The 24,477-nt window shown below is 44.1% G+C and overlaps 1 protein-coding gene across 41 annotated transcripts in view; it reads right to left on the bottom strand.

Moving 5' to 3' along the window:
* Positions 1-24,477, bottom strand: part of DTNA (dystrobrevin alpha) — a 323,219-nt gene that overhangs the window by 175,574 nt on the left and 123,168 nt on the right. The window contains exon 1 of one of the 41 annotated variants that reach the window (XM_039522827.1): positions 8,325-8,398. The exons of the other annotated variants lie outside the window; for them this stretch is intronic. Coding sequence (XP_039378761.1) covers positions 8,325-8,377 — 53 coding nt within the window. The 5' untranslated portion in view covers positions 8,378-8,398. Of the gene's footprint in view, positions 1-8,324; positions 8,399-24,477 lie in introns of those variants that run through there. 41 annotated transcript variants of the gene reach the window in all.

Genomic DNA, 24,477 nt, shown 5'->3' with positions numbered 1-24,477 from the left:
AGCGGAGGCTAGTGGGGGAACTAATAAAGATTCCACCCAACCAGCAGATCAAAAAGCTGTAGCAAGGGAAGAGAGAGCTGGCTGAGTCAGCCATTGAAGGAGGGAGTTCAGTCTAACTATTGCTTTAACTTCTTAAAAGCAGTGCTTCCCTCCAGTAACACCGCTCCTTCATGACCCCAAGATAGCTTTCCCTGTGCCCAAATAAGTGAAGAGCTATCTGAACTACCAAGTCTGGATATTTAAATACCAGGAAACTCACTTTTTGGAGGATTGGTAGGAAAAGAAAAAACCAAAACAGATTCCAGCCATATTTAAAAACAAAACCAAAACAAAACACTCCCTGAAGGGACAGAGGCCCTTAGGTCATTGTACCATTTGTTCATTCTTGGGGAGGATTCCATGTTGAATACTACAGCCTAAAAATTTCTACGGTCTGATGAATTAAACGTTGCACACATGTGGCCAACAAACCAGAGACGATCTGTCCTCTTCGGATCCAAGCATATTAGAAATGGCTGATAAATTGCTATGCTGATCTCCATATGAATAGCTTGGGTGAATAGTACGAGTGCAAGTGAAGGAGAGAGGAAAAAATTTCTAGGAACTTGAAGTAACCAAGTTAAATACAGCTGTGAACACAGCTAATTAGAACAGTTTCAGTTTTACTAGTATTGAGGACTCCATCAGGACTAGTGTGCAAGGATACCAATGAAGTATGTGTTTGTGTGATACGACATATGAGAATGCTGGCATTTTGCTTTCTCAGGCTATGCAGTGGTCATTACGGAAACTGCAGCATTTCTGAAAATATGCAGATCATAAAGCATCACAGTTCCAAACCACCATAGCTGACATGAATATGACAGATCATTCAACTGTGGTGAAGAGATGCAGACCAAAACAGATCAAGAGGGCTGCATTTAAAAGATGAAGGCTTCCTGGGAACAGAGTAATTCCCGATATAGACACCGCATATAGGAATATTTTTACACCATGATACTCCAGGGCCAGCAGCAAAACAAACTGCATCACTTCCAACTGCACATGCCCTACAGCCTTTTATATGCCATAAACCTTATTACAAAATCTAGCATCAGCCCACCAGGACATGTAAAAATCTACCACATGTATTGTAAACTGTGATAAACATCTCAGATTCACAATAATGTAAGAGCAGTTTAAGAAGATTTACAAATCAGCAGAATTCATGTTTACCTTGACAAATATTTGTCTTCAGCTCACAATTCTTCTGATGCATCTACTTAAAAAATCAAGACTACAAATACTGGAGGAAAAACAGTGTTTACAATTTTCTCCTTTCTAGGAACCACAGCAAGAAGCACATACAGGGCACGATCCTGTTCCAACTGACATCGAGAGTAAATTTCACATCCACTTCAATGGAAGCGTGGTTGGATCCACTGTATAAACTGCTTCAACGGCAGAGTATGGGACTTATTGTATAAATGCTCCAAAATGGAAAATTTAACTTTCACGTAACAGCCAATTATTTCTTTGTATTTAATTGCATAAGCAATTTGTAAAGTTATTTCAGTGAGGTGAAAGAGGCTTGCTTTACAGGCTAAGAAATTCTATAAAGACAACACATTTCATGTCTGGGTGTATTATTTCTGGCTTTCAGAAGGAAATCGTTTTTAAGAATTGACTTGAAAGGACAACTTGTGGCAGCAAGCACTGCTGTGCACCCAGTACTAAACATTTACAAGACTGAGGCCCTAATATTGTCGGCTGGTCTAGAAGAAAACCTGTTTTATTTGGCTTCACTCTGTGTTCATGAAGGTTTTACAATTTTCGCCTGCTATAACAAAAGAGATAATGGGCTCAATTCTCTCCTGTGCCTGTGAGGGTGAGGAAAGCAGATTAGAAAGCCAGTTCCAGCTCCCTAGTTCTCATAGCCAGTGCTGGCTCAGACACAAGTTAAAGCTTCTGCCAGCCAGCATTAAGTTCCACTGCTGGACTTCGAAGGGAAGGTTGCAGTGGTGGAGCATCTGTACCATACCCAGGACCTGTGGCTCTGCCCTACTCATCCTAGGGAAGTTGAATGCACTGTAGACATATTATACCCATGGTGTGTTCTATAAAGCCTGAGTGTTTGCTCTTCCCAAACTGTACAAATATGCAAGGCGACAATGAACCAATCCCACATGATATACATATTGTCTCTGTAAGGTTAGTTCCAAATAAGAGGAAAGCCCCCTTTCTTGATCAGCCATCACCCCCACTGTTAGGATTAATGATATTTATGCTCCTGACAATTTGAGGGAAACCAAATAACCAGTTGATACTTGCCCCTCACTCATACAATATACTGGAGTGACCTGAACACTGAGCCCTTAGCATTCCATCAACTGTACTACTGGTGACTTCTCCCTGAGACACTACATAATTAAAGGAGATTAGAGAATGGCAACTACTGTTACAACTTGGCTTGCATCCCATGGTTCACTGTCAAAATGCAAGTCACCAGAAATAAAGCTGAGTTCTGGTAAAAGGTACCTTATTTCCCTCTCTACCCCCACTCGTTTACTAAAATAGCTTTAAAAACATTTTCTCCTAGACATGAAGAGGCAAAGGCAGTCTATTAGACAGGCAGTTATTCTGGAAGCTGTTAATAAACGAAGAAGATGTATAGCACTCAAGCTTCTCACATACAATCGTTAAGATGCATTCTAATAATTGAGCAATAAATCGAGGGCCTGGCTACACTGGAGAGTTGCAGCGCTGGTTGTGGGTTTACAGCGCTGCAACTTACTCACCGTCCACACTTGCAAGGCACATACAGCACTGCATCTCCCTGGCTGCAGCGCTGGCTGTACTCCTGCTCTGCCTCGGGTATAACTATTGCAGCACTGGTGATGCAGCGCTGCTCTGCCAGTGTGGCCATCAAAAGCGCCGTTATTGACCTCCAAATACCTCTGGAGGTATCCCAGAATGCCTGTTCAGCCACTCTGCTCATCAGTTTGAACTCTACTGCCCTGGCCTCAGGTCACCCGCCCTTTAAATGCCCCAGGAATTTTAAAAATCCCCTTCCTGTTTGCTCAGCCAGGTGTGGAGTGCAATCAGTGAACCTTTCCAGGTGACCATGCCTCCATGCGCCAAACGAGCCCCAGCATGGAGCAATGGCGAGTTGCTGGACCTCATTAGTGTTTGCAGGGAGGAAGCTGTGCAGTCCCAGCTGCGCGCCAGCCGTAGGAATTACGATACCTTTGGCCAGGTATCAAGGGCCATGCTGGAAAGGGGCCATGACCGGGATGCGCTGCAGTGCAGGGTTAAAGTGAAGGAGCTGCGGAGTGCCTATTGCAAAGCCCGCGAGGGAAACCACCGCTCCGGCGCTGCCCCCACGACCTGCCGTTTTTACAAGGAGCTGGATGCGATACTTGGGGGTGACCCCACTGCCAATCTGACGACCACGATGGACACTTCAGAGAGGGAGGAGGAGGAGGGGGGGGGGAGAAAACCGAGAGTGAGGGTACTGGGGTGGGGGAGGGTAGACACCCTGGAGTCCCAGGAGGCATGCAGCCAGGAGCTCTTCTCAAGCCAGGAGGAAGGTAGCCAGTCACAGCAGCCGGTACTTGGTGAAGGAGAAGCAGAGGAGCGGGTTACCGGTAAGCAGCTTTTATTTTCAGGATGGAAACGTTTCGGGAAAGGAGAGGGGGTTAGGGCTGCATGCATGCATGCCTAGATGTGGAATAGCCCATTGATGTGGTCTATCACGTCGCAGTAACCGGCCTCGGTAATCTCTTCAAAAGTTTCAGCCAGAGCGTGGGCAATGCACTTGCGCGAGTTTATAGGGAGAGCCACTGTGGTCCTTGTCCCAGTCAGGCTAACACGTCCGCACCACTGTGCTGCGAGGGGGGGGGGACCATTGCTGCACACAGGCAAGCTGCATAGGGTCCAGGGCGGAATCCGCATTGCTGTAGAAGACCCTCCCGCTCTTCCCAGGTGACCTGCAGCAGCGAGATATCCTCCAGGATTAACTCCTGTGGAAAATGTTGGGAGAGTGTTCAGTGCAGATGACCCCTGTAGCTGTTTGCTGTCCCCAATGCACAGAAACCCCTGCACAGCCCTGAAGCAATCAGTCTCCCTTACTCACCATTCCGTGGCTCCTGTGGGTTATGTGCGCTCTGTTTGGTATGGGAAAAGTATGCTAAAGTGAAGACTGTAAACTCCTTCACTGTGTGGAAATAACTGTCTGGATGAGATTATAAACAATGCTGCCTCTGTTAACTGTTGCCATTTTTGCCTTTCGAAAAGTGTCCTTGACTACTGGACCGCCAGTATCATCGACTGCTCAGAGGCTACAAAACCTCAGGAAGAAGCCGCGAAAAAGCAAAGAAGACATGCTGAAAGCAGTTACGGATCAGTCTGCCAGAAAGAGTAAGAAAGAGCAGGGCTGGAGGAAAAAACTGCAGGACTGGAGGGAAAGGGAAAGCAGGATCCGCCAGAGAAACGCAGCGGCTAAGAAAAGCACAAAGCAGCTGATAAGCATCCTGGCACGCCAAGCGGACTCCTTCCAGTCACTCGTAGCCATGCAGGCAGAGCACTACCATGCTGGCCCCCCCATCCCAAAGCTCCTTCCCTTGTGCTCCAATGTCAGCTCCAAACCCCTTTCCCCAGCATCCAGGTTCTTACCACCACCAGCTGCCCCCAACACCTGTACGTTCACCAACCAGCACTGAGAACTACGACCCTTACCCTCTGCACTCAACCCCCATCACCATGCAGTATTTTCATCCTGAAGTGCAGCACTCATTGCACAGCACTCCAGACAGGACATATTCAAACCTGTGACTGTACAGTCCACCCCCCACCACCCCCCTGCCCTTTTAGGTTCCCAACATGTTGTGGGTCTGTCAATAACGTTATTTTCTTTTCAATAAATGAATTCTTGGCTTTGAAAACAGTCTTTATTATTGCAGAAAGTGAAAGATACCGTAGCCCAGGAAAGAAACAGGCACTGCAAATCATTTTAGGAAAAAAAGATTCCTACTAACATTGTAACCACTGCACTTCACTCCCATGCAAGGCAACAAACATTACTGTTGGTTTTCAGCCTCAAATTCCTCCCTCAAGGCATCCCTAATCCTTGTAGCCCTTTGCTGGGCCTCTCTAGTAGCCCTGCTCTCTGGCTGTGCAAATTCAGCCTCCAGGCATTGAACCTCGGCGGACCATGCCTGACTGAATGTTTCACCCTTCCCTTCACAAATATTATGGAGGGTACAGCACGTGGATATAACCGCAGGGACACTGCTTTTCCCCCAAGTCTAGCTTCCCATACAGAGATCGCCAGCGCCCTTTTAAATGGCCAAAAGCACACTCCACAGTCATTCGGCACCGGCTCAGCCTGTAGTTGAACCCGTCCTTGCTCCTGTCAAGCTGTATACGGTTTCATGAGCCAAGGCAGTAACGGGTAAGCGGGGTCTCCAAGAATCACAATGGGCATTTCGACATCCCCTACTGTGATCTTCCTGTCTGGGGAAAAAAGTCCTGGCCTGCATCTTCCTGATCAGGCCACTGTTCCGAAAGATGCGTGCATCATGCACCTTTCCAGGCCAGCCTGTGTAAATGTCAATGAAACGCCCACGGTGATCCACAAGTGCCTGGAGAACCATAGAGAAATATCCCTTCCGATTAACGTACTCGGATGCTAGGTGGGGTGGTGCCAGAATAGGAATATGCGTCCCATCTCTCGCCCCTCCAGAGTTAGGGAAACCCATTTGTGCAAAGCCATCCACAATGTTCTGCATGTTTCCCAGAGTCACGGTTCTTCTTAGCAGGATGCGATTAATGGCCCTGAAAACTTGCATCAACACGATTCCAACGGTCGACTTTCCCACTCCAAACTGGTTCCCAACTGATCGGTAGCTGTCTGGAGGTGCCAGCTTCCAGATTGCAATAGCCACCCGCTTCTCCACTGGCAGGGCAGCTCTCAATCTCGTGTCCTTGCGCCGCAGGGTGGGGGCGAGCTCAGCACACAGTCCCATGAAAGTGGCTTTTCTCATCCGAAAGTTCTGCAGCCACTGCTCGTCATCCCAGACTTCCATGACGATGTGATCCCACCACTCAGTGCTTGTTTCCCCGAGCCCAAAAGCGGCATTCCACGGTGCTGAGCATTTCTGTGAATGCCACAAGCAATTTAGTGTCATACGCATCAGGCAACTCGATATCATCATCGTCAGACTCCTCACTGTCACTTTGGAGCTGAAGGAACAGCTCAACTGCCAAACGTGATGTGGTGAGACTCATCAGCATATTCCTCAGCAGCTCGGGCTCCATTTTCCACAGAAATCGCGCTGCACAGAAACCGCAGGGAGAGTCACAATGGCGCCAAATGTGGACAGAAAAACAGTGACTGCTGGGATGTGAAGCGATGTATCACGGGGCGTTGGGATAGGAAGCGGAATGACCCACACCCTTCCGTCCCCTTCCCACAACCCACGGCGCCAAAATGGGACACGGTGCTCTGTGGGATAGCTGCCCATAATGCACCACTCCCAACAGTGCTGCAAATGCGGCCACACTGCAGCGCTGGTAGCTGTCAGTGTGGCCACACTGCAGCGCTTTCCCTACACAGCTGTAGAGAGACAGCTGTAACTCCCAACGTTGCACATCTTCCAGGGTAGCCAAGCCCCTAGTCTCTCCTTCAAACTTATCCCTTCCCTCCAGCTCCTTAGAACAACTGCAAAAGCCTTGGGCCTTGTGGTTAATTCTCAGTCCTTACTACTCAAAAGAAGAATATCACCCAGCTAGCAGGACTTTAAAAAGAAATAATGGCCAAATACAGCTCTAGCATAAAAACAGGCTGGAAGCACTGCAATTGCTCTCCAAACAAGGCCATTGTTGAAAAGCATGTTTCCCATCCAAACCAAATGAAAGATATAATCTAGTGATGGAATGTATAGATTTGCCAACCAACTCATAGATACAGTACTGATTTCTAGTTATGTACAATGGCTAAAAGTCTCCTCCCATTTAGTTTACCAACTGAATCATTTATTTACTGATGCAATAAATCAAGATCTGTAGGTTATCAAGACTATACAGTAACTTAAAAATATGAAGCAATTGCCAACCCCATTCACCTCAACAAAATGAACGTGCTGAGAGAGGAATTGACATAATGACTTCACATTCAGAGACTTTAAGATTCAATTTTCACATGGAGCTGCTGTAAAAGCCTATAAGTAAAGTCTTGGTTTACTTTCAATATTGTGATTGGCCTCTGTGTATACCGGATTTTTTTTTGCCATCTCCTGAACACCTCAGTAATTCAAATTAGCAGAAGTAGCATGTGCTGATGCTCATCAAGACTAAGGGTATGTCTACACTATGAAATTAGGTCGATTTTATAGAAGAAGTCCATTTTTAGAAATCGATTTTATACAATCAATTGCGTATGTCCACAGTTCCCGCAGTCTGTTGCCCATCGGAATTCTGGGTTAAGCTCCCAATGCCTGATGGGGCAAACACATTGTTGCGGGTGGTTTTGGGTACATGTCGTCAGTCACCCCTCCCTCCGTGAAAGCAATGGCAGACAATCATTTCGCGCCTTTTTTCCGGGGTTCAAAGTGCTGTCCAGAGCAGTCACAATGGAGCACTCTGGGATAGCTCCCGGACGCCAATGCCATCGATTTGCGTCCACACTACCCCAAGTTTGACCCAGCAAAGTTGATTTTAGCTCTACTCCCCTTTCCAGGGAAGGATACAGAAGTTGATTTTAAAAGCCCTTTAGGTCAACAGAACAAGGTTGGTTGTGTGGACACATTCATTTTTAAATCAACCTAATGCAGCTAAATTTGACCTAATCCTGTAGTGTAGACCAGGCCCAGGCCTCGTTTATCCTCCAGATTTTGCAAACAATTCACACATCTTAATATTTTCCCATTCCTACTTTGCTGAGACCTCAAAATGATCTTAGCTTGTTAATAGAGTCAAATTCAATCACTAGAATTTCGACTCTACTCCAAAAATGAGTCACACGTAGGTGTAGGACCTATTGTGTCAGCATAAAGTGAGATACAGCTGGATTCTGCTTTTGATTTACACTAGTATAAATGCAATGATTCCACTGACTTTATTCTGTTTCCTTCTGTAGGAACTGACCTGAGCCAATTTGCAACTAACAGCCAAAAATTATATATATATATATATATACACACACACACACACACACACCCGCCCACCCACACCCCCCTATGGGCAGCTCTGCTTCCTCATACACTTCTGTGATGCAGGCCAGGGTGGTTTTGGGGGCTGGGAGTGCTGGCAAAGGTTTCTCTCCCAAATAAAAACATTTTTCTGACCTGTAAAAACATCTTTTGTTCTTTCCGGGCAACAATCCAGAGCCTTCAGGCATCTAAACTAGATCAGATTTCTTCTGAGTAAATATGGACAGAAAATGGGAAGGGAAAAGTCCTAATTAAAATGCAAATTAGTAGACAGTAGTCTGAGGCACAGGTTGGCATCACTCTGAAACACTAAGAAGGGTGGTTGAATGTAGTGCAGCTATTCTCCTCACCTGACAAGCTCAGAATGCTCCAACACAAGCACTTGTCTCACAATGCCGGTTTGACTGTTAACCACCACATGTGTCAAGTAGGACATTTCAGGCTGTGCAGCTACAAACATTTCACAAACTTCCCAATGGACCAGAAACAAAAATCCTCTCCCCTTGCCTCTTCAACGTGACTTCTTGATTTCTTTGTTTTAAAGAAAATGAAAAGGAATCTGTGTTATAATTATCCATCATTGAACAGCTACATGTTCCTTCTGGAAAAAAAATAAAATTCAGTACATGCTGTACTAAGTGATAAGATCAAAATAGAAGGGTCTACCTCTCAAAAGCAGTGTACAAACTCTCTTATTATTGTGGGTTACCTAAGAGGCCTTCACATACTGTAACTGTTAAGACATCAACTAATGCATAAAATCAGTAATCCTTTTAAAAAAATCTGTAATGGTGGAGTAGGCAACTTGCTCTGGGAACAAAGTCTCTCAAACATTGATGTTTATTCCTCAAAGGATGCATGGATGATAATGAGTTTTATATAAACAAAGAGAAACGGACCAGTTCAGTGTGTACAGCCTGGTCTTCTGGCAACTGGGTGTGCAGCTCTACTTCCTCAGAGGCTCTTCTTCCCTCCTTTCACCGCCCAACTTGGTTATTCAACCCTATGCATCCAAGAATTAACTCCCTGCCTCCTTGGCTTGTGTAACCATTGGTGAGCTAAATGCAGTTCTGATAGAGGAACTATTTTTTTTTGTTCCCCTTTGATAAAGTGGGGAATGAAAGAACTGAACACTCAAGGTTTTCTGCCATATAATCCTCCTCCAGAAAATATTCATGAAGACTCTCCTGAAACATTGCTAAACCTGTGTGTGAATGTAATTGCTATCTTCTATAATTGCTATATTTGCAAACTAGTCCCCTGCACAAAATTTCAAAAGCCACTATCATGTTTTAAAGGAAAAAGGAAAAAACCCTGAGAAAGTCAGTAAAATTTAGGAAGTCATTCATTGGCATTACAGTATTTCCTCAGAACTTGCTTAGCTCTGAATGTCTTTTGATAAAAAAGTATTTCTTGCCAACGAGGAGAGCAGGCATGCCTGTTCCATGCAGTTAATGTACAGTAGGTTAATAAGTAATTTGAACACAAATAAAGCTCTAGCCCCAGCTTGTAAAGAGAAGCTGCACTGAGTGTTTAAAATCAGATTATGAGTTCATTTAAAAGCATTGAAAGATTTAATTCCCCCCCCACACACACACACACACACACTGTCTGAAAAATATACAATCACTCTGTACACAAACTCAGCTTTCACTAATGTCTCAGGAAGATATTAATGTACTCAGATACAGGCCAGTTGTTTTATAAGTCTTGCACCAAAGTTTCTGCTACAAGTTTGTTTCAGAATCAAAAAACTTCTTTCAGGCCCTGAGGGCTTGTCTACATGGAAAGTTAATGTGTGGCAAGACAGACTATGAAGCTCAGCCCACTAGCTTGTTGTGCACTAACTGGCCATACGGACCCTGGTCCCGAACACTCAGACTCATAGACTTTAAGGTCAGAAGGGACCATTATGATCATCTAGTCTGACCTCCTGCACAATGCAGGCCACAGAATCCCACCCATCCATTTCTATAACAAACCCCTAGCCTATGTCTGAGTTATCGGTGACAGGCTAGTGCACTGTAGATTCACACTCTGGCTTGTTGCACACAAACTCATGTAAACTAGCCCTATTACTTCTTTCAAACTGAAGCCATGTAATAAATAAAATATTAGGAACAATAAATTTCCAGCAAACTTCCTCCACGCCCTGCTCCCATCAAAAGCCTGGGAGAATACATAGGCCTTGCAACATAACCTGAGGACTCAATCGTTACAGAGGGGGTTGAGGTATGACATGTCCCATAGTCAGGTTCTCACAGAATATGCCCTGCCATCAGACCTTTTAGCCCCATTACAGCAGCTGTGGTATCATCCCAGGAAAAGAATCTGTCTCTAAAGAAGGCAGGCCCCAAACCATCTAAGGCAGGGAGAATGGGAGACCCCCTCCCATCCTGGGGAAAGTGAGAACCCAAGTGCTGCCTCCTCCCTCCACGTAGCCTAGGGGGAAAAACTGCAAGGGAGCTGGCTGGAGACAGCAGCTGGTAGGAGCAGACGCAGAAGCAGCCAAGGCAGCGACCTTAGGACATTTATGTAACTTTCTAGTTTTGAAAGAACTTGGTCATGTGCTGATCAGCTGTTTGGCCCAACCCTCCTGCTCCCCCAAGTCTTCTCACCTCAACTTTACTCCACACCTCGCTTTGCTCTGTTTAACTGAGGCTGAAAATAATTTGTACAAAACTCTTGTATGAACAGCACATACACATGAACCTCAAATTGTACTGGCAGCTCTATCGTTTGATTATTGCTTTCTTCTAATAGGGATGGAATCTGTGCTAGGGAAGCATGATTCCCATTTCAGGATTTATGAGGAGGGAAGAGTGACTGGACATCATTTCAGCTGTTCAAACAGCACAAAGGGAGCAGTGGGGACTTACTGGAACACCTCCGTCTGTGATTGCTTCAGTATCCAGGAGTCCTCAGCTGGTGTGCAGCCAGTGAAGCCAACTCCTGCCCTGCCCCTTCTGCAGCTCCTGGCATAGAAGGCATTTTAGGGGCACAGAAGGGCATGTTGGCAAGAGAGGAACAGTGGGAGTTATTAGAACACAAAGTGCTTCAGCAATCACCTGTCACTGGACAGTCCCGTGAGGATCCCTGTCAGCTGACTAAGGTTATAGCAATCCGCACCAGGGGCTGGGACCAGAGAGAGAATGGGAGAGATGTAACCGGGTCTCTGACAGTCCCTCTGTTGTGCCCAATGTGAGTTGGTCTCAGAATCCAGGCTTGACTGGCTTTTCTACAATAAGGACTACAGACATGGATTGGTATTTTAGGCAGAGAACATTTTCTATTTGCCTGTACAAAGAGAGACAGCAGTGTCTGGAGTCTGAAAAGGTTAAATCAAGACATTTCCTTGCTCTTGGGCCTTGGATGTTCTTTGCATTGTTTGTGTAGCTGTGCTCACTGCCCCTGCTTTATACATCACCTTTTATGTACATTACTGTGGCTCCAAACACATTTAACAGTGATGGAACAGGGCTGAGAGTTAAAACATCATCACCTTGCCATTAAATACTGATTTCAGGAAGGCACTGTTTTGATTCTTATTGTCCTTGTAACTACAGACCTTCACATGCTTTCTGAATAACTGCATCCTTCATGCATGCCCTTTGGCAGACCTGACACTCTAAAGTAATCGGATGGACTGAAACAATTGTTTACACAAGTACAATACTTCATTATATATTTGTTTTGAAAGCAGTTTCCAGGGCTTAGAGCATGTCTGCGAAAGCAAGAGAAAGAATTATGTTGTTACAAGGTCAGTTTTTCAGAGACCGTAGGCAGTAGTCACTGGCGCACTGTCAAATTATCACCATGGCAAACATGGCAGCTCATGGACAATGATTCAGCTGCTTTGACCATATTAAGTCTCCAGCTAAATCTGAAGACAAGTTACTCACGCTCCCTAACATACATACACAACCTCCAAGGATTTTTTAAAAACTAAGTTAAAGAACTTACAGAAAAAAAGCAGCATAGTTAAGACTGACAAGCCCACTAACAAGTGCCCCTTCCAGGGCCGTCCCTAGCTATTTGGGGGCCCTATGCAGCCCCCACGCTGGGGGGGGTGGAGGGGCGGCAGGCCTCCATGGAGGTGGGGGTGGGGCTGGCTTACAGGGGGAAGCCACCCCCCAGCACTCACCAGTGGTGCGGCTGGGTCCAGGTCCCTGCACTTCCCACCACTGGTGAGTGCAGGCCTGGCCCTGCTGCAGTCCTCAGGAGTGGGAAGAAGCAGGGTGGGGGCGAAGCTGGGGCAGGGGGGCCTGAGGAAGAGGCAGGGCAGGGGCAGGAGCAGCACACAGCTGCTCAGGTCACCAAGAAACTTGGGGCACCAAATTTCCTGGTGCTCTACACAGCTGCATACTTTGCCTATGGGTAAGGACAGCCCTGACCCCTTCTTCCCATGCATATTTTACATACATCCTGTTTAGACAGACAGATTATAAAAAACCCATTAGGCCTGGGCCTGTTAACATTTTTAACAAGGGGAAGCCTGGTGTGCTGTGCTTGCACTCAAAGAAAAAAAATCAAGGACAATTTTGCACATGATGCTGTCCCTTGTCACAAACCCTGTGCTTAAGTGTCTTAGCAAGGAGAATCCATATCCACGTTGTTTGTAGCATAGTATCTTTTCCAGGCCTGAAGAAGTGCTCTGTGTAAGCTTGTCTCTTTCCACCAACAGAAGTTGGTCCAATGAAAAATATTGCCTCACCAACCTTGTCTCTTAATCCATTTCTGGTACCTGAGGAATGGAGCTGCCAGGGAAGCAGAAAGATGAGAGGCTGTACTGTTGGCATGCACATGTCACCTGCATCTGTGATGCCAGCCATCCTATTTAATGTACCTTTAACTATACACCAGTTCTCTATTCAGAGATGGATGGAAGACAGTTCTGCTCTCTGATGAATCACTAGAGTGCCAACAACCTTTGGCACAACAGGACTTCAAAAAATATTAAACTATAAAGATCCTATGACTGATGGTGGTCTGCTCTAATAACTTATAAATACTGTATGTGACTTGGTTATTGGGATGTTCATTGTATGAATAATATGGGACGTCAATAGGGATGTTGCAAGAAAAAAAAAACCAGCAGGACAGTGAGGATACTAAACAATGACTCTAGATAAGCCACACTACTACCACCATGAGCCCAGTAAACACTGCAGGGTTATTAAGAGACAATGCCTGAGCTACTAGCTGTGAAAGTTCTACCTCTTGGCTTCAGCCACGTTCTAAAATTTGTTTTGCCACGCATGGCCAAGATCAAAGGGATCTCTGTCTGGATTAAAAGTGATACTCTCCTTCTCTAAAAAAGTAATTGAGGAGCTGTTCAGGCTGACACCCAGGACTCTATTAGGTAGACCTGTCTAGGTGACCAAGATAGATATGCATGTAGACTATTTGTTGTTTTAAAATCATCTTATATTTTATTCCTACTGCTGCTTTTAGCAAGGCGATCCAATTACTGTATTCGCCACTGGTCACAGACAACTGAAGGGAATAACTGCAGAGGCCAGAACTCAGTCAGACCATCTAGGTAAGCACATTTGATGCACAGCATACTGTCGCACAGGGCCTGGTCTAGGAGTGGGCTTCCCTCCTGGGATAGGTAAAGGCATGAGGCCTGACACCTGGAGGGATACATCTGTCCTCTTCCTGATGTCAAAATGTAACAGTTACAGAGCTAGCTGCACAGGTCCTAATCAACATAGTACATATAAAGGGGAGCACTAGAGGCTGCACTATTTCTCTGCACAGAAGGCCACCCAGAAAGGTGAAGCAGAATCCCTTCCAGAGCTTCCCCTGGGGCAGTGGGCGCCACACTGCCCTGTGGCGCAATTTGGTCCTTAGACTGGCCCTTCCCCAAGACAAAAAGCTGCTTTGTTCTGTGTCTTTGCGGTCCCAAGAGTGCTTGTGTGTGCTGGTTAAATAAACAATGCCTCAGTAACCTTGTAAAGCCCTATTAAAAAGCAAGGTAAAGAAAATAAAATAAACCCAAGCCACTAGAATTGCTAGCGTAACCTTTCTGTTAGGCAGCATTGGCAGCAACAAGAGTCAGGTTCAATACCTAGGGCTTTCTTTTAACACTACACAACAGAACCGGCTTTAGCCCCCCATCCAGAAATCTAGGAAAATTAACTACCACCCCAGCACCTCTGAGGTAATACTTCCCCACGCACAAGCACTGAGTCTATGTGTAACAAAAGAAAACTTTTACTGAAAGGGAGAGGGAACTCAACATTAATTTGGGAAACCACCACAACAATTCAAAAATTAGCAAAGCATACATAAACACCCCCTCCTTGGTATGTCGGGCAGTAGTCCTCTGCCTCAGTGTCCCACCTGGCCATGTGAAAGTCTGACAGATGAGTGTCCCCTTAAGATGCTGCTACTCTTTCCCTCTGCTGCACCCCACTCATGGTTGGTTGTCCAACGTCAGCAAAATCCCAGAATTCAGGGTGCATTCACGTGGGGTCACATCCCACCTCTGAAGTAGGAGGTGGAGCAATGTCTCTGCTGCTGTTACTCACCGCTGGCGCTGATTGCCATTGTTGCTGTCACCTTTGCCACTTCTCCCCACTGTCACTGTTTCTGCCACTGCTTGTCAGTGTCCCTGCTGCCTTTGCAGCTGCTCACTGCTGTCTCTGCTGCTGCAGCTGCCTCTAGCTGCAATGCCATGTTCTGAGGTTTCATCACCAAGCCCAGTTCTTAGTGATTTCACCAGCTAATGGGGACCCTCACTGCTTCTGCATCCTCTGCACTGTCTTTTACAGCAACACTATACCAGGTCTAATGTTCAGCCCCTAGTCTGGCTCATCAGTGATTAAACCTCTTGCTTCTGCTCAGTGGTTGCTAGAACACTCCAGTAAGTCTGATCGGTCTTTAAACACCACAGTGGAAGGGTTAAATGGTACTTGGGACTCTTTGAACAGAGTCCAAAGGACCGTCTGTCCCCATCCCCACTGACTTTCACTTGGATTTGGCTTCTTTGCCCCTTGCTTAGTGAGTCAGGCTATTAGGATGACCCACTCAGGTCGGGCATGGTAAGTACAGTTCTGCTGCCCTTTAATCATACAATAAGGATAATAACATTTCACTTCCCCTTGTTCAAGGCTAAAGTGAATTTTAACCCTGAATTGATTACTTTTGCAAAGTGAATTTGTCCATTGATCACTTCAGCAAAGTAGATGTTTCTATGCATATACAGGCTGCTCCTGAAGTCTTTCCTCCCAGTTCATCAACAGATGGCAGGGGAGAGCTCATTCAGAGCCTGGCTTATGCTAGTGATCACTAACAGGCATTTCTGTCATGCTTTCAACAGGATATAAGAACAGTCTTGGCTGCAAGGGACTGCTCACTACTGAGCTACTTCAAAGGGAGTAATAAGAGCTCTGTTATAAGCCCTGGAAGAAGCAGAAGACTGACCATAGTTGTTAGAACTTGACAATGAAAATTATAATCACTCACTGCAGTGCTTACAGTGTAGATAAAGGAAGGTCTTTATTAGTTAGTGCACTGCAAAGCAGGAAAGAGGATTGAAAGCAAGTCACAGCCAACTGCCAGGGCCTTGGAGAAGGCACCTTTGGAAAAAAAAAAAAGGAAAAAAAAGGAAAGAAAAAAATCAGTCTAAAGATGGTGAGAACTAAAGATGTAGCGGGGAGAGTTTCATATAGAAACCCTTCAACTAGCCCATTAAAGAGTGTGAGACAGCAGGATGAAGTGGACCTGACTATTAGCAAAACAGCATTAAGGACCAGGAAGCCACCCCCATCCCCAATTTCCTAGAACAGGCTGCTAAAACTGCAGCATCCCAGACCCAGACACACTGCAGCTCTTTCATTAAGAAAGGATTTCTCAAGTGTGACTGAAAGAACCTGGGCCTTTGAATGTCTCAGGGTTCCAGGATGACTAGAACAAACATCTGTCTCATGACAACAAGATACATGTCAGCTGACAAGAGGGGAAAGCTGAAAACTAGCATGAAGTCCTTCTAAGTCAGCTGTTCCATTCAGCTCACTGGAAGCCTGTGTCCTTCTCAAGCAGAGGTCATTCAGCCATGCCCTTGCCTTTTTTTTTTTATTTGTTAACTTGAAATGAGTTTGGTACTTGTGCAACAGTTTCCTTCACCCTTGCGTAGACTCCTCTCCCATCTTCATCCCTGCTTCTCAAGCATGTGGCTGGGTGTGGGTAAAACCACCACCCACCCAGACACTATTCCTCTGCTATATGAAGGCAAGGAGCCAATCACTACCCCCTACCCAGAGCGAGGAAGGGGCTCTGAGGCATGATTTCTTTCCCTGCTCTCCTCATAGGTTAGCACAGCTACACACTGCCCTTACATTGAGCAGATAGTAAACTAACAAACAATTTAGGCCAATTAATTGCTTTATCTGAGTCCTGTTCATCAATAAGTGCTGTTCAAAAACAAATGCAACAAGGCCTTTGTTATTCCTTCAGTTCTGGGCCTTGAGTACATAGCATGGATATATCCAGGGATAGAAAGCCTACACATAACCACAAGAATATTATTTCAAATGTAGGTATGATACTATATTCTTAATTAGTTGGAATAAGCTAATAAAAAAGTCTAAAAACCAATTTTAAGATTGGCAGAAAATCGTCTCTAAAAATTAACCAGTATTTACTTCTATTTTTAACACATACTTTACAAATCATCCCACACATTCAGGAAGACCGTGTCATTTAATTGCTTCTGACACTACTCGACAGAAAGGAAAACAAAGGAAAGAAAGCAACCTCAGTAGGTGGTTAAAAGATGCATCAGGATTGTTCAGTGACACATCATTCATTCATCATCATTCATGCCCGTCACCCCAACCGGGGTATGGGCCGCCAACCACAGATCTCCATAGTCTTCTATCCTGGGCCATTCGCTCTAGCTGGTTCCAGGTATAGCCCATTTTTTTTCAGGAAAAAAAGGTGAGTATTGACCAGAGACATCACAATCCCTTTCATTATCTAACTGCAGTGAAATGAAGGATAATAAATAATTCATTGATTTTTAATCACCTAAAAGAATGAGCTACTATGGTGATGTTCGGAAAATTAAATTTAAAAAAGTGACCAAGTGACTCTCATGCAATTCCAAACATATAGTTTATCTCCACCTCTGCTTGGACACTTAAGGCATGACTACTGCAAGAGTATTAAAACTGAAAGTGAAGATACTCTTAGAAGTATCTAATCAGACAAAATACACACACAGTTAACACTGTGATAAACTAATGACAATACAAATAACTAATGAATATTTGAAAACATCTATGACTCAGTGAAAGCCCAGTCCACCTTCTAGCATACTAGGAAACCCTGTAACTATAGGCAGAAGGAAGCATTTCAACATTTCACTGCTTTTGTAGTTTTGAATCAGTTCTACTTAAAATTTTATGGTGAGAAAATGTGAGCAAGTATATATTTACAAAAAAAGTTCTCACAGATTTGGAAGTCTTTGGTTAACTATCTCCAAATCTACACACCTTACCTTAATAAGAACACTATCAGAGATGAGGTGAACAGAACATTTATATTTAAACTTGCAATTGTTATTTAAAGAGGTGAATTGCTAGTCCCCTTCAAGATGATTAAACTAAACAAAAAAACAAAAAATTGAAAAGGCAACTTGAGAAAGTGTTTCTTCAGTTCAGGGTACTGGTACCCATTCAAGAATTCTTATTTTAAAGTCTCTAATGAGCTATTGTTGTAGAATGTTCAGAAACAGGTCACTATTCCCTCAAAGAAAACTAAGAATGGAAATTACACGGTCCTGCTAACCAAATCTCTAGGGATGGAATAATATGGCAGAGGATAACACGAGGAGGAGGTTTGATCAACTTCCCATACTGTCCTTTAAAGGACATTTAAAAAAAACAACAGAATTATTCTCTTGACAAAGTCCCTATGTGCATTACTCAGAAAATGTTAGATTTCCAGTGTAATTTAAGATTGCATTTCACTCAGATGGTGAAACTAGCTGAGTCAGTTTCACTCCCTAGATTTTTCCATAGACGAATTCAACAACTTTGTTGTTTACATACATATATTTTATGGACTAACAATCTCAACTATTTTTACTGACATTTGTTTAAAAATTCATGAAGAGGTTTTCACCATATCTGAATGTTAGGCATTGTGACTTCATGAGGTCCCTTTAAGATAAGGTAATAAAGGTTCAAGTTTCCCAGCTACAGTTTGGAGAATATATGAAAATGTTAGTGGGAAGAAAGCTAAATAATTCATAATGATTATAAAGAGTTACTGTCATGGGGTGCAGCCCTCATCAACAGACTGGCACCTCCTCCTTGTCATGCTGGGAGGGGGGGGGGGTCGCTCAAGGGCAATACTCATGTCTAGTGTCTCCACACCAGCAGTCTGTTTCTGCTCCCATCTACAGCTCCTCTCTCAGCTCCCTGAACTGTAGCGTCCTCTTCTCAAGTCAGCCTTCTGGCTAGGTCATCCAGGGGAGGGGTGGGGGATGGTATCTCTGTCCAACAGTCCAGACACTTCCTCAGTGGTGGCTGAGGGAGTATCCAGGCCTGCCCACTACTCCAGGCACCAACCTGGGAACCCTGTAAATAGCAGCCTCCTGCTGCACCTCTGTAACCTGAGCCTGTCAATGCTACTCTATTTCTCCGGGTCACTTCCCCACGGCCCCAGCACCTTCTTCACCTTCACCTCAGGGCCTCAGCTGCTCAGTCCCAGGAACCAGCTACTGCTCTGTCCAAGTTGCTTAGCGTTCTCTCAGCCCTCCAGGGAAGCAGTCCTTACTCCCCTGGGCTAACAGCAGCAACTGATGGTGCTCTGCCTTGCAGCTCTTTTTATATGGGCCTGCTGGACCTTGACGGGCCATTCCTTATAGCTCCTCTCCTATTGGCTGCTTCCTGCACAGCCTCCTCAGGTTCTGTTAACCCCTTCTCTGCCAGTGTGGGGCAGAGGCTCCATCACAGTTACAAAATACCCACCTCTCTCACCTGATCTGTAAGGGTTTGGTTGGCCACTGTCTTGCTGCTTCCTCCCACCATGTATCAGAATGGATCCCACCACCTTCAGAACTCAATGTAAGCCCCATTTTTTACACTAGTTTTACTCACTGATAACTACAGTACACTCCTGCTAGAACAAAACCCTGGGGATCCAAGGAATTTGTTAATTATAGCCAGGGGTTTCTTATAGCAAAAGAGCACTGCTGCAGAGGGGATGGGGGCTGACATGGTGAGCCCTCCCCCCCCACACGCCATGCCCCAAGGAGCTCTCAGCCCCCCGCTGTGCCCTGGGGCCAGAGGAGCTCAGCCCCAGGTGCAATCCAGGGACTGGGTTCATCGCCGAAGATTTGTTAATTACGAGGGGCATTATAGCAAGGGTGTAATGTACTGGTCGATGGTTAACAATATTAAATAATTCTACATGATACCCTCTACATTGTCACATAATTAAGGATGGCGATTATAGAAGAGTATTCTTACAGACTGATTGGTTGTTTTGTTCTCTTGTAAGAGGCATCAGAAACAGCCAATGGGATTGTCAGAGAATGGCAGTACCTAGTAGTCGCCTGCCTTGGTTCAAATGCCTTTGGTGTAAGAGTCTTGTGGGAGAAGAACCTCTCTTAAACGAAATGCACTCAAACAATTCCTAACCACAATGAGGTTATTTATATGCTTAAAGTTAAGCACATGCATAAATCTTTGCAGGATCAAGCATAGGGTGGAAACAGAAATGAAAACCCTAACATAAATCATTGTGAAAGACCCCGTGCTTTAGAAAAAGTTAATGCCGGTTGGGCAACAGGAAGGAATACAATGTACAGGTATTATGATGCAGGGACTTGAAAAGCAAATGGGCTGCACTCCATTCTTTATTTTACAGCGCCCACAAGCGGGCTGGGCTCTTCACAGAAAAGACATAGAAGATAGAATGTAAATTCTTTGGGCTAGAGACCTAAGGGCCTGATCCAAAGCCCACTGAAGTCATTGGAAATCACAAACAATACATGCCCATCTATCAGGGTTCCTTCTGAACTCTAGGATACAGCTGTGGGGACCCACATGAAAGCCCCCTAAGCTTATTTCTACCAGCTTAGGTTAAAACCTGGTACGCTGCCACCACCAAGTGATTTAACAAGAAATAGAAAAAGGACCACTTGGAGTTCCTCTTCCCCCAAAATATTCCCCCCAAGCCCTTACACCCCCTTTCCTGGGGAGGCTTGAGAATAATAGCCTAACCAATTGGTTACAAAAAGTGATCAAAGACCCAAACCCCTGGGTCTTTGTACAATGGAAAAATCAGTCAGGTTCTTAAAAGAAGGATTTCATTAAAAAGAAAATGTAAAATTCATCTCTGTAAAATCAGGATGGAAAATAACTTTACAGGGTAATCAGATTCAAAGAGCCCAGAGGAACCCCCTCTAGCCTTAGTTTCAAAGTTACAACAAAACAGGGATTCAACCTCCCTCTAGCAAAGGTAAAATTCACAAGTTGAGAAAACAAAGAAACTAATATGCCGTGCCCGGCTGTTACTTACAAGTTTGAAATATGAGAGACTTGTTCAGAAAGATTTAGAGAACATGGATTGATGTTCGGTCCCTCTTAGTCCCAAGAGTGAATACCACCAGAAACAAGGAGCACAAACAAAAGTCTCCGCCCCCCCAAGATCTGAAAGTATCTTGTCCCCTTATTGGATCTTTGGGTCAGGTGTCAGCCAGGTTACCTGAGCTTCTTAACCCTTTACAGGTAAAAGGATTTTGGTGCCTCTTACGAGGAGGGATTTTATAGTATTATATACAGGAGGGTTACCACCCTTCCCTTTATAGTTATGACACCATCCCTATAAATTACTTAACATATTATCCAGGGTTAATTAATACCTTCTTTAACAGGAAAAAGTTTAAAATAAAGGAAATTAAACAAACAAAAGGCAAATGCAAAATACTACATTTCAGAAGGAAAAAAATCAATTGCATAAATATAAAATAGATAACAACTGGTAAGGTAGTAGTTCTGCAGAAACGGATCTGAGGATTATAGTGCATCACAAATTAAATGAGCCAACAATGTGATGCAGTTTCAAAAAAGACTCAATTCTAGGGTATATTAAAAGGAGTATCATATGTAAGACACAGAAAGCAATTCTTCCACTCTATTCTGTACCAGTGAGGTGTGAGCTGGAGTACTATATCCAGTTTTGGGCACCATACTTTAAGAAAGATGTAAACAAACTGGAAAGAGTCCAGAGCAGAGCAACAAAAATTATAAAAAAGTTTTAGAAAATCTGACCTCTGCAGAAAGGTTAAAAGAACTAGGCATGTTTAATCTTGAAAAAAAGATGACTGAGGGGGAACTTGAATAACAGTCTTCAACTATGTTAAGGCCTGTTATCAAGAGGATGGTGATCAATTGCTCTCCATATTCACTGAAGGTGGGTCAAGAAGTAATCAGCTTAATTTTCAGAAAGGGTGATTTAGGGTAGATTAGGAAAAAAAGCTTCCTGGCAGTAAGGATAGATAAGTACTGGACTACATTAGCAAGAGACATTGTGGAATCCCCATCCTTGGAGGTTTTTAATAACCAGTTAGACAAATACTGTCAGGTATGGTTTAGATGTACCTAGCACAGGGGGGTGGACTAGATGACCTCTCGAATGCCTTCCATCCCTACAATGTTATGATGAAATGTATTCCCTACTCACCAAAATAATCAATCATAAGGGATGGAGAGGGAAAGAACACATTTTCTGCCTCAGAGAGGACAGATGTACAGGTACTTTCTTCTGGTTTAAGCACTTGTTCTTTTATCTCAAATTCAACCTTAGCAGTGATTAGGTTCTTTAAATAATGATCCCATTGTTGCTGCTCATGACATGCTAAGGTGCTCAAAGGACATGGAGGTAAATTATAAAAAGTGATAAACCCCAGAATTAAAATGACTACTGCCATTCAATAAAGCACATTATTTAAGGCCATCCAGGATGTTACCCTGCAGAGGATCACAGTTGGGAGTTCCTTACTGCCAGAGTCAGCAAAGATTGGAAACTCTGAGGAGGCAATTCATTTAGCACTCAGGGCAGAAGCAACGTGTGTCATCTTCTAGCAACCCCCACAGGCCAAATTAAGCTGAAAAGTACAGGTGAGATTTGGAGAGAGAACTGTCTACCCCTGCTCAAGAGAGAGAAGACCATAGCAATTTAAGGTCTATGAAAGGAGGACATTGAATAAAAAGAGGAAATAGGGGGAGTCCCCTCAAGCCATTAAAACACATGAGGTGGGTAATGACCTCACCAATGAAGTTGTCAAGAGTCTTTGTTGAAGGATCTTTGAGGGTCTTTCCAATTACTTTTTAAATGACATTTTACACACAGGCTACAATATGCAAGCTCTGCATCATGGCAGAGCTCTCCTTAGAGTAAATGTTAATTGTTAAAATCAGCTAGTGAAGTTTGCTGCAGAAATTCTTTCCATCAATCACCCAATAGACCAGTGGCTTTCAACCTTTTTGGGCTCAGGACCCATTTGTAAATGTTTATGGCCTGTCACAATGCAGTAAATAGTCTGGGGGTGGAGGCCCTGGAGTGGTTTTGGTCAGATCCTGCCTTGTGGGGGGTTGGGTCCTACCCCGCACTCACCCCACAGTGGTGGCTCCTGCAGCTTCTGTGCTGTGGGGCTGGCTGGGTTTGGCTCTCTGCTCCAGGCTTTGCAACCTCCAGAGTTGCAGCTCTGCTGAAATTTGGCTTCACCCTCCTGACTGGACCAAGTTTGTGCAAGTGTAGTTGTGACCTGGCTCTTAGGGTGCAGTGCCACTCACTCAAATTTGGCCTACCCGGGCTCCCATCATCATGATGGCTAGGCCAAACCTAACTGACTCTGGGATCCCAGAGGTTGCAGTGCCTGGAGGAGAAAGGTGAGCCCAGCCAGACCCCTGTGACAGGAGTTGACACACAGCCCTTTGAAACATTCTGGTGACCCAATGTTGGATCCTTACCCATGGGCTGAGAAACCTTGCTGTAGAGCAAGAGGCCAGAATCGGGGAATCAAACCTAGCTCTCCCACAGAAGTATTCCACCACATGTGTTTTTATTTAAGAGATACACATTTTGTTTTTAAATAGACTTCTTTAGTACTTGTTACCATTGGAAGACTCAGATAATCCGGTATTTTAAAAGATAAAATAATTTGCATCAATGTTCAGGAGAACTGTCTAACAGGAGTTAGAACATTCTTAAGGAAAACAAACCAACTTGCATTTCCAGTATGTTCTAACTAAGTAGTACTGTTCTAATATAATAGGCAGTAAGAGGTTGAAAAGCATAGATTTCATCCTGTAGGGAACACTCTAAAAAGGGAGCATGTTTGTAACTGCCAAAAACTGTAGCCCAATAAGGAGTTACATGGATCTGAATGGGGCTAGAATTTTACCCAAGGAATTTTGTATTACAAAACACACAAAAAACCCACACCCCCCTCCCATCATCCCCACTAACACACACCACTCTTAACAGTACAAGTTTGCAATAAGCACTCAGCAACAACAACCAAAGTCTGAAAAAAATGACCTCACTATTTTGAAAAAATTAAAACCCATGCAGTTCAAGTCAAATGTTAAGCCACTAGCAACATAGGGAATGGACAGTCTATTTAGACTATTATACAGTTTTGTGTTTACAGCTTAGAATGGTCCAAACTGAAATTCTGGCAGGCTAGTACTCAAATTCTGAGGCCAGATACATTTTATATCCATATTAGGGTGTGGAGCAAGTTTTGATTCAACAGTTCTGCTCTGTTTGTAACTTTAAAGAAGCCAATGATGGGATCTTACAGGCACTGTGCATCCTATTATGAAAACATCAAAGGTGAGTTTTACCACTGTTTTCTTAAATTAGTGATACATATATAAAACAATGGGCATTAAACCAGAAGCCACAGCTACTGTATCACAAAGTTAAAGAAAAATTAAAATATCTAAAGGGGATGAAAATGTTTGCAAACTAAACAGAAAGTTTTAGACCAAAGCATAAAAATACCAAATTAAATTAAATATCAAAATTAAATTTGTGATTTACACTAAAGAAATGTATAAAACTATCCTGATCATTCAGTCAAATTAAAAAAAAGAAATCAATTTTTGTAAAAAACTTCACTATGATAATTTTTTATAAATTATATTACTGATTTAATTGATTTTTTTAATTAATCTGAAATGGGGACCCATAAGGTCCTAGTTTGTCCCCATCCCACAAAGGACACATTGCCTAGAAAAAGACTCTGGGTATGGCAGTT

This window comes from Mauremys reevesii, linkage group 2, assembly GCF_016161935.1.
Source record: "Mauremys reevesii isolate NIE-2019 linkage group 2, ASM1616193v1, whole genome shotgun sequence".
Taxonomy (NCBI): domain Eukaryota; kingdom Metazoa; phylum Chordata; order Testudines; family Geoemydidae; genus Mauremys; species Mauremys reevesii.
This window is presented reverse-complemented; position numbering and strand designations above follow the sequence as displayed.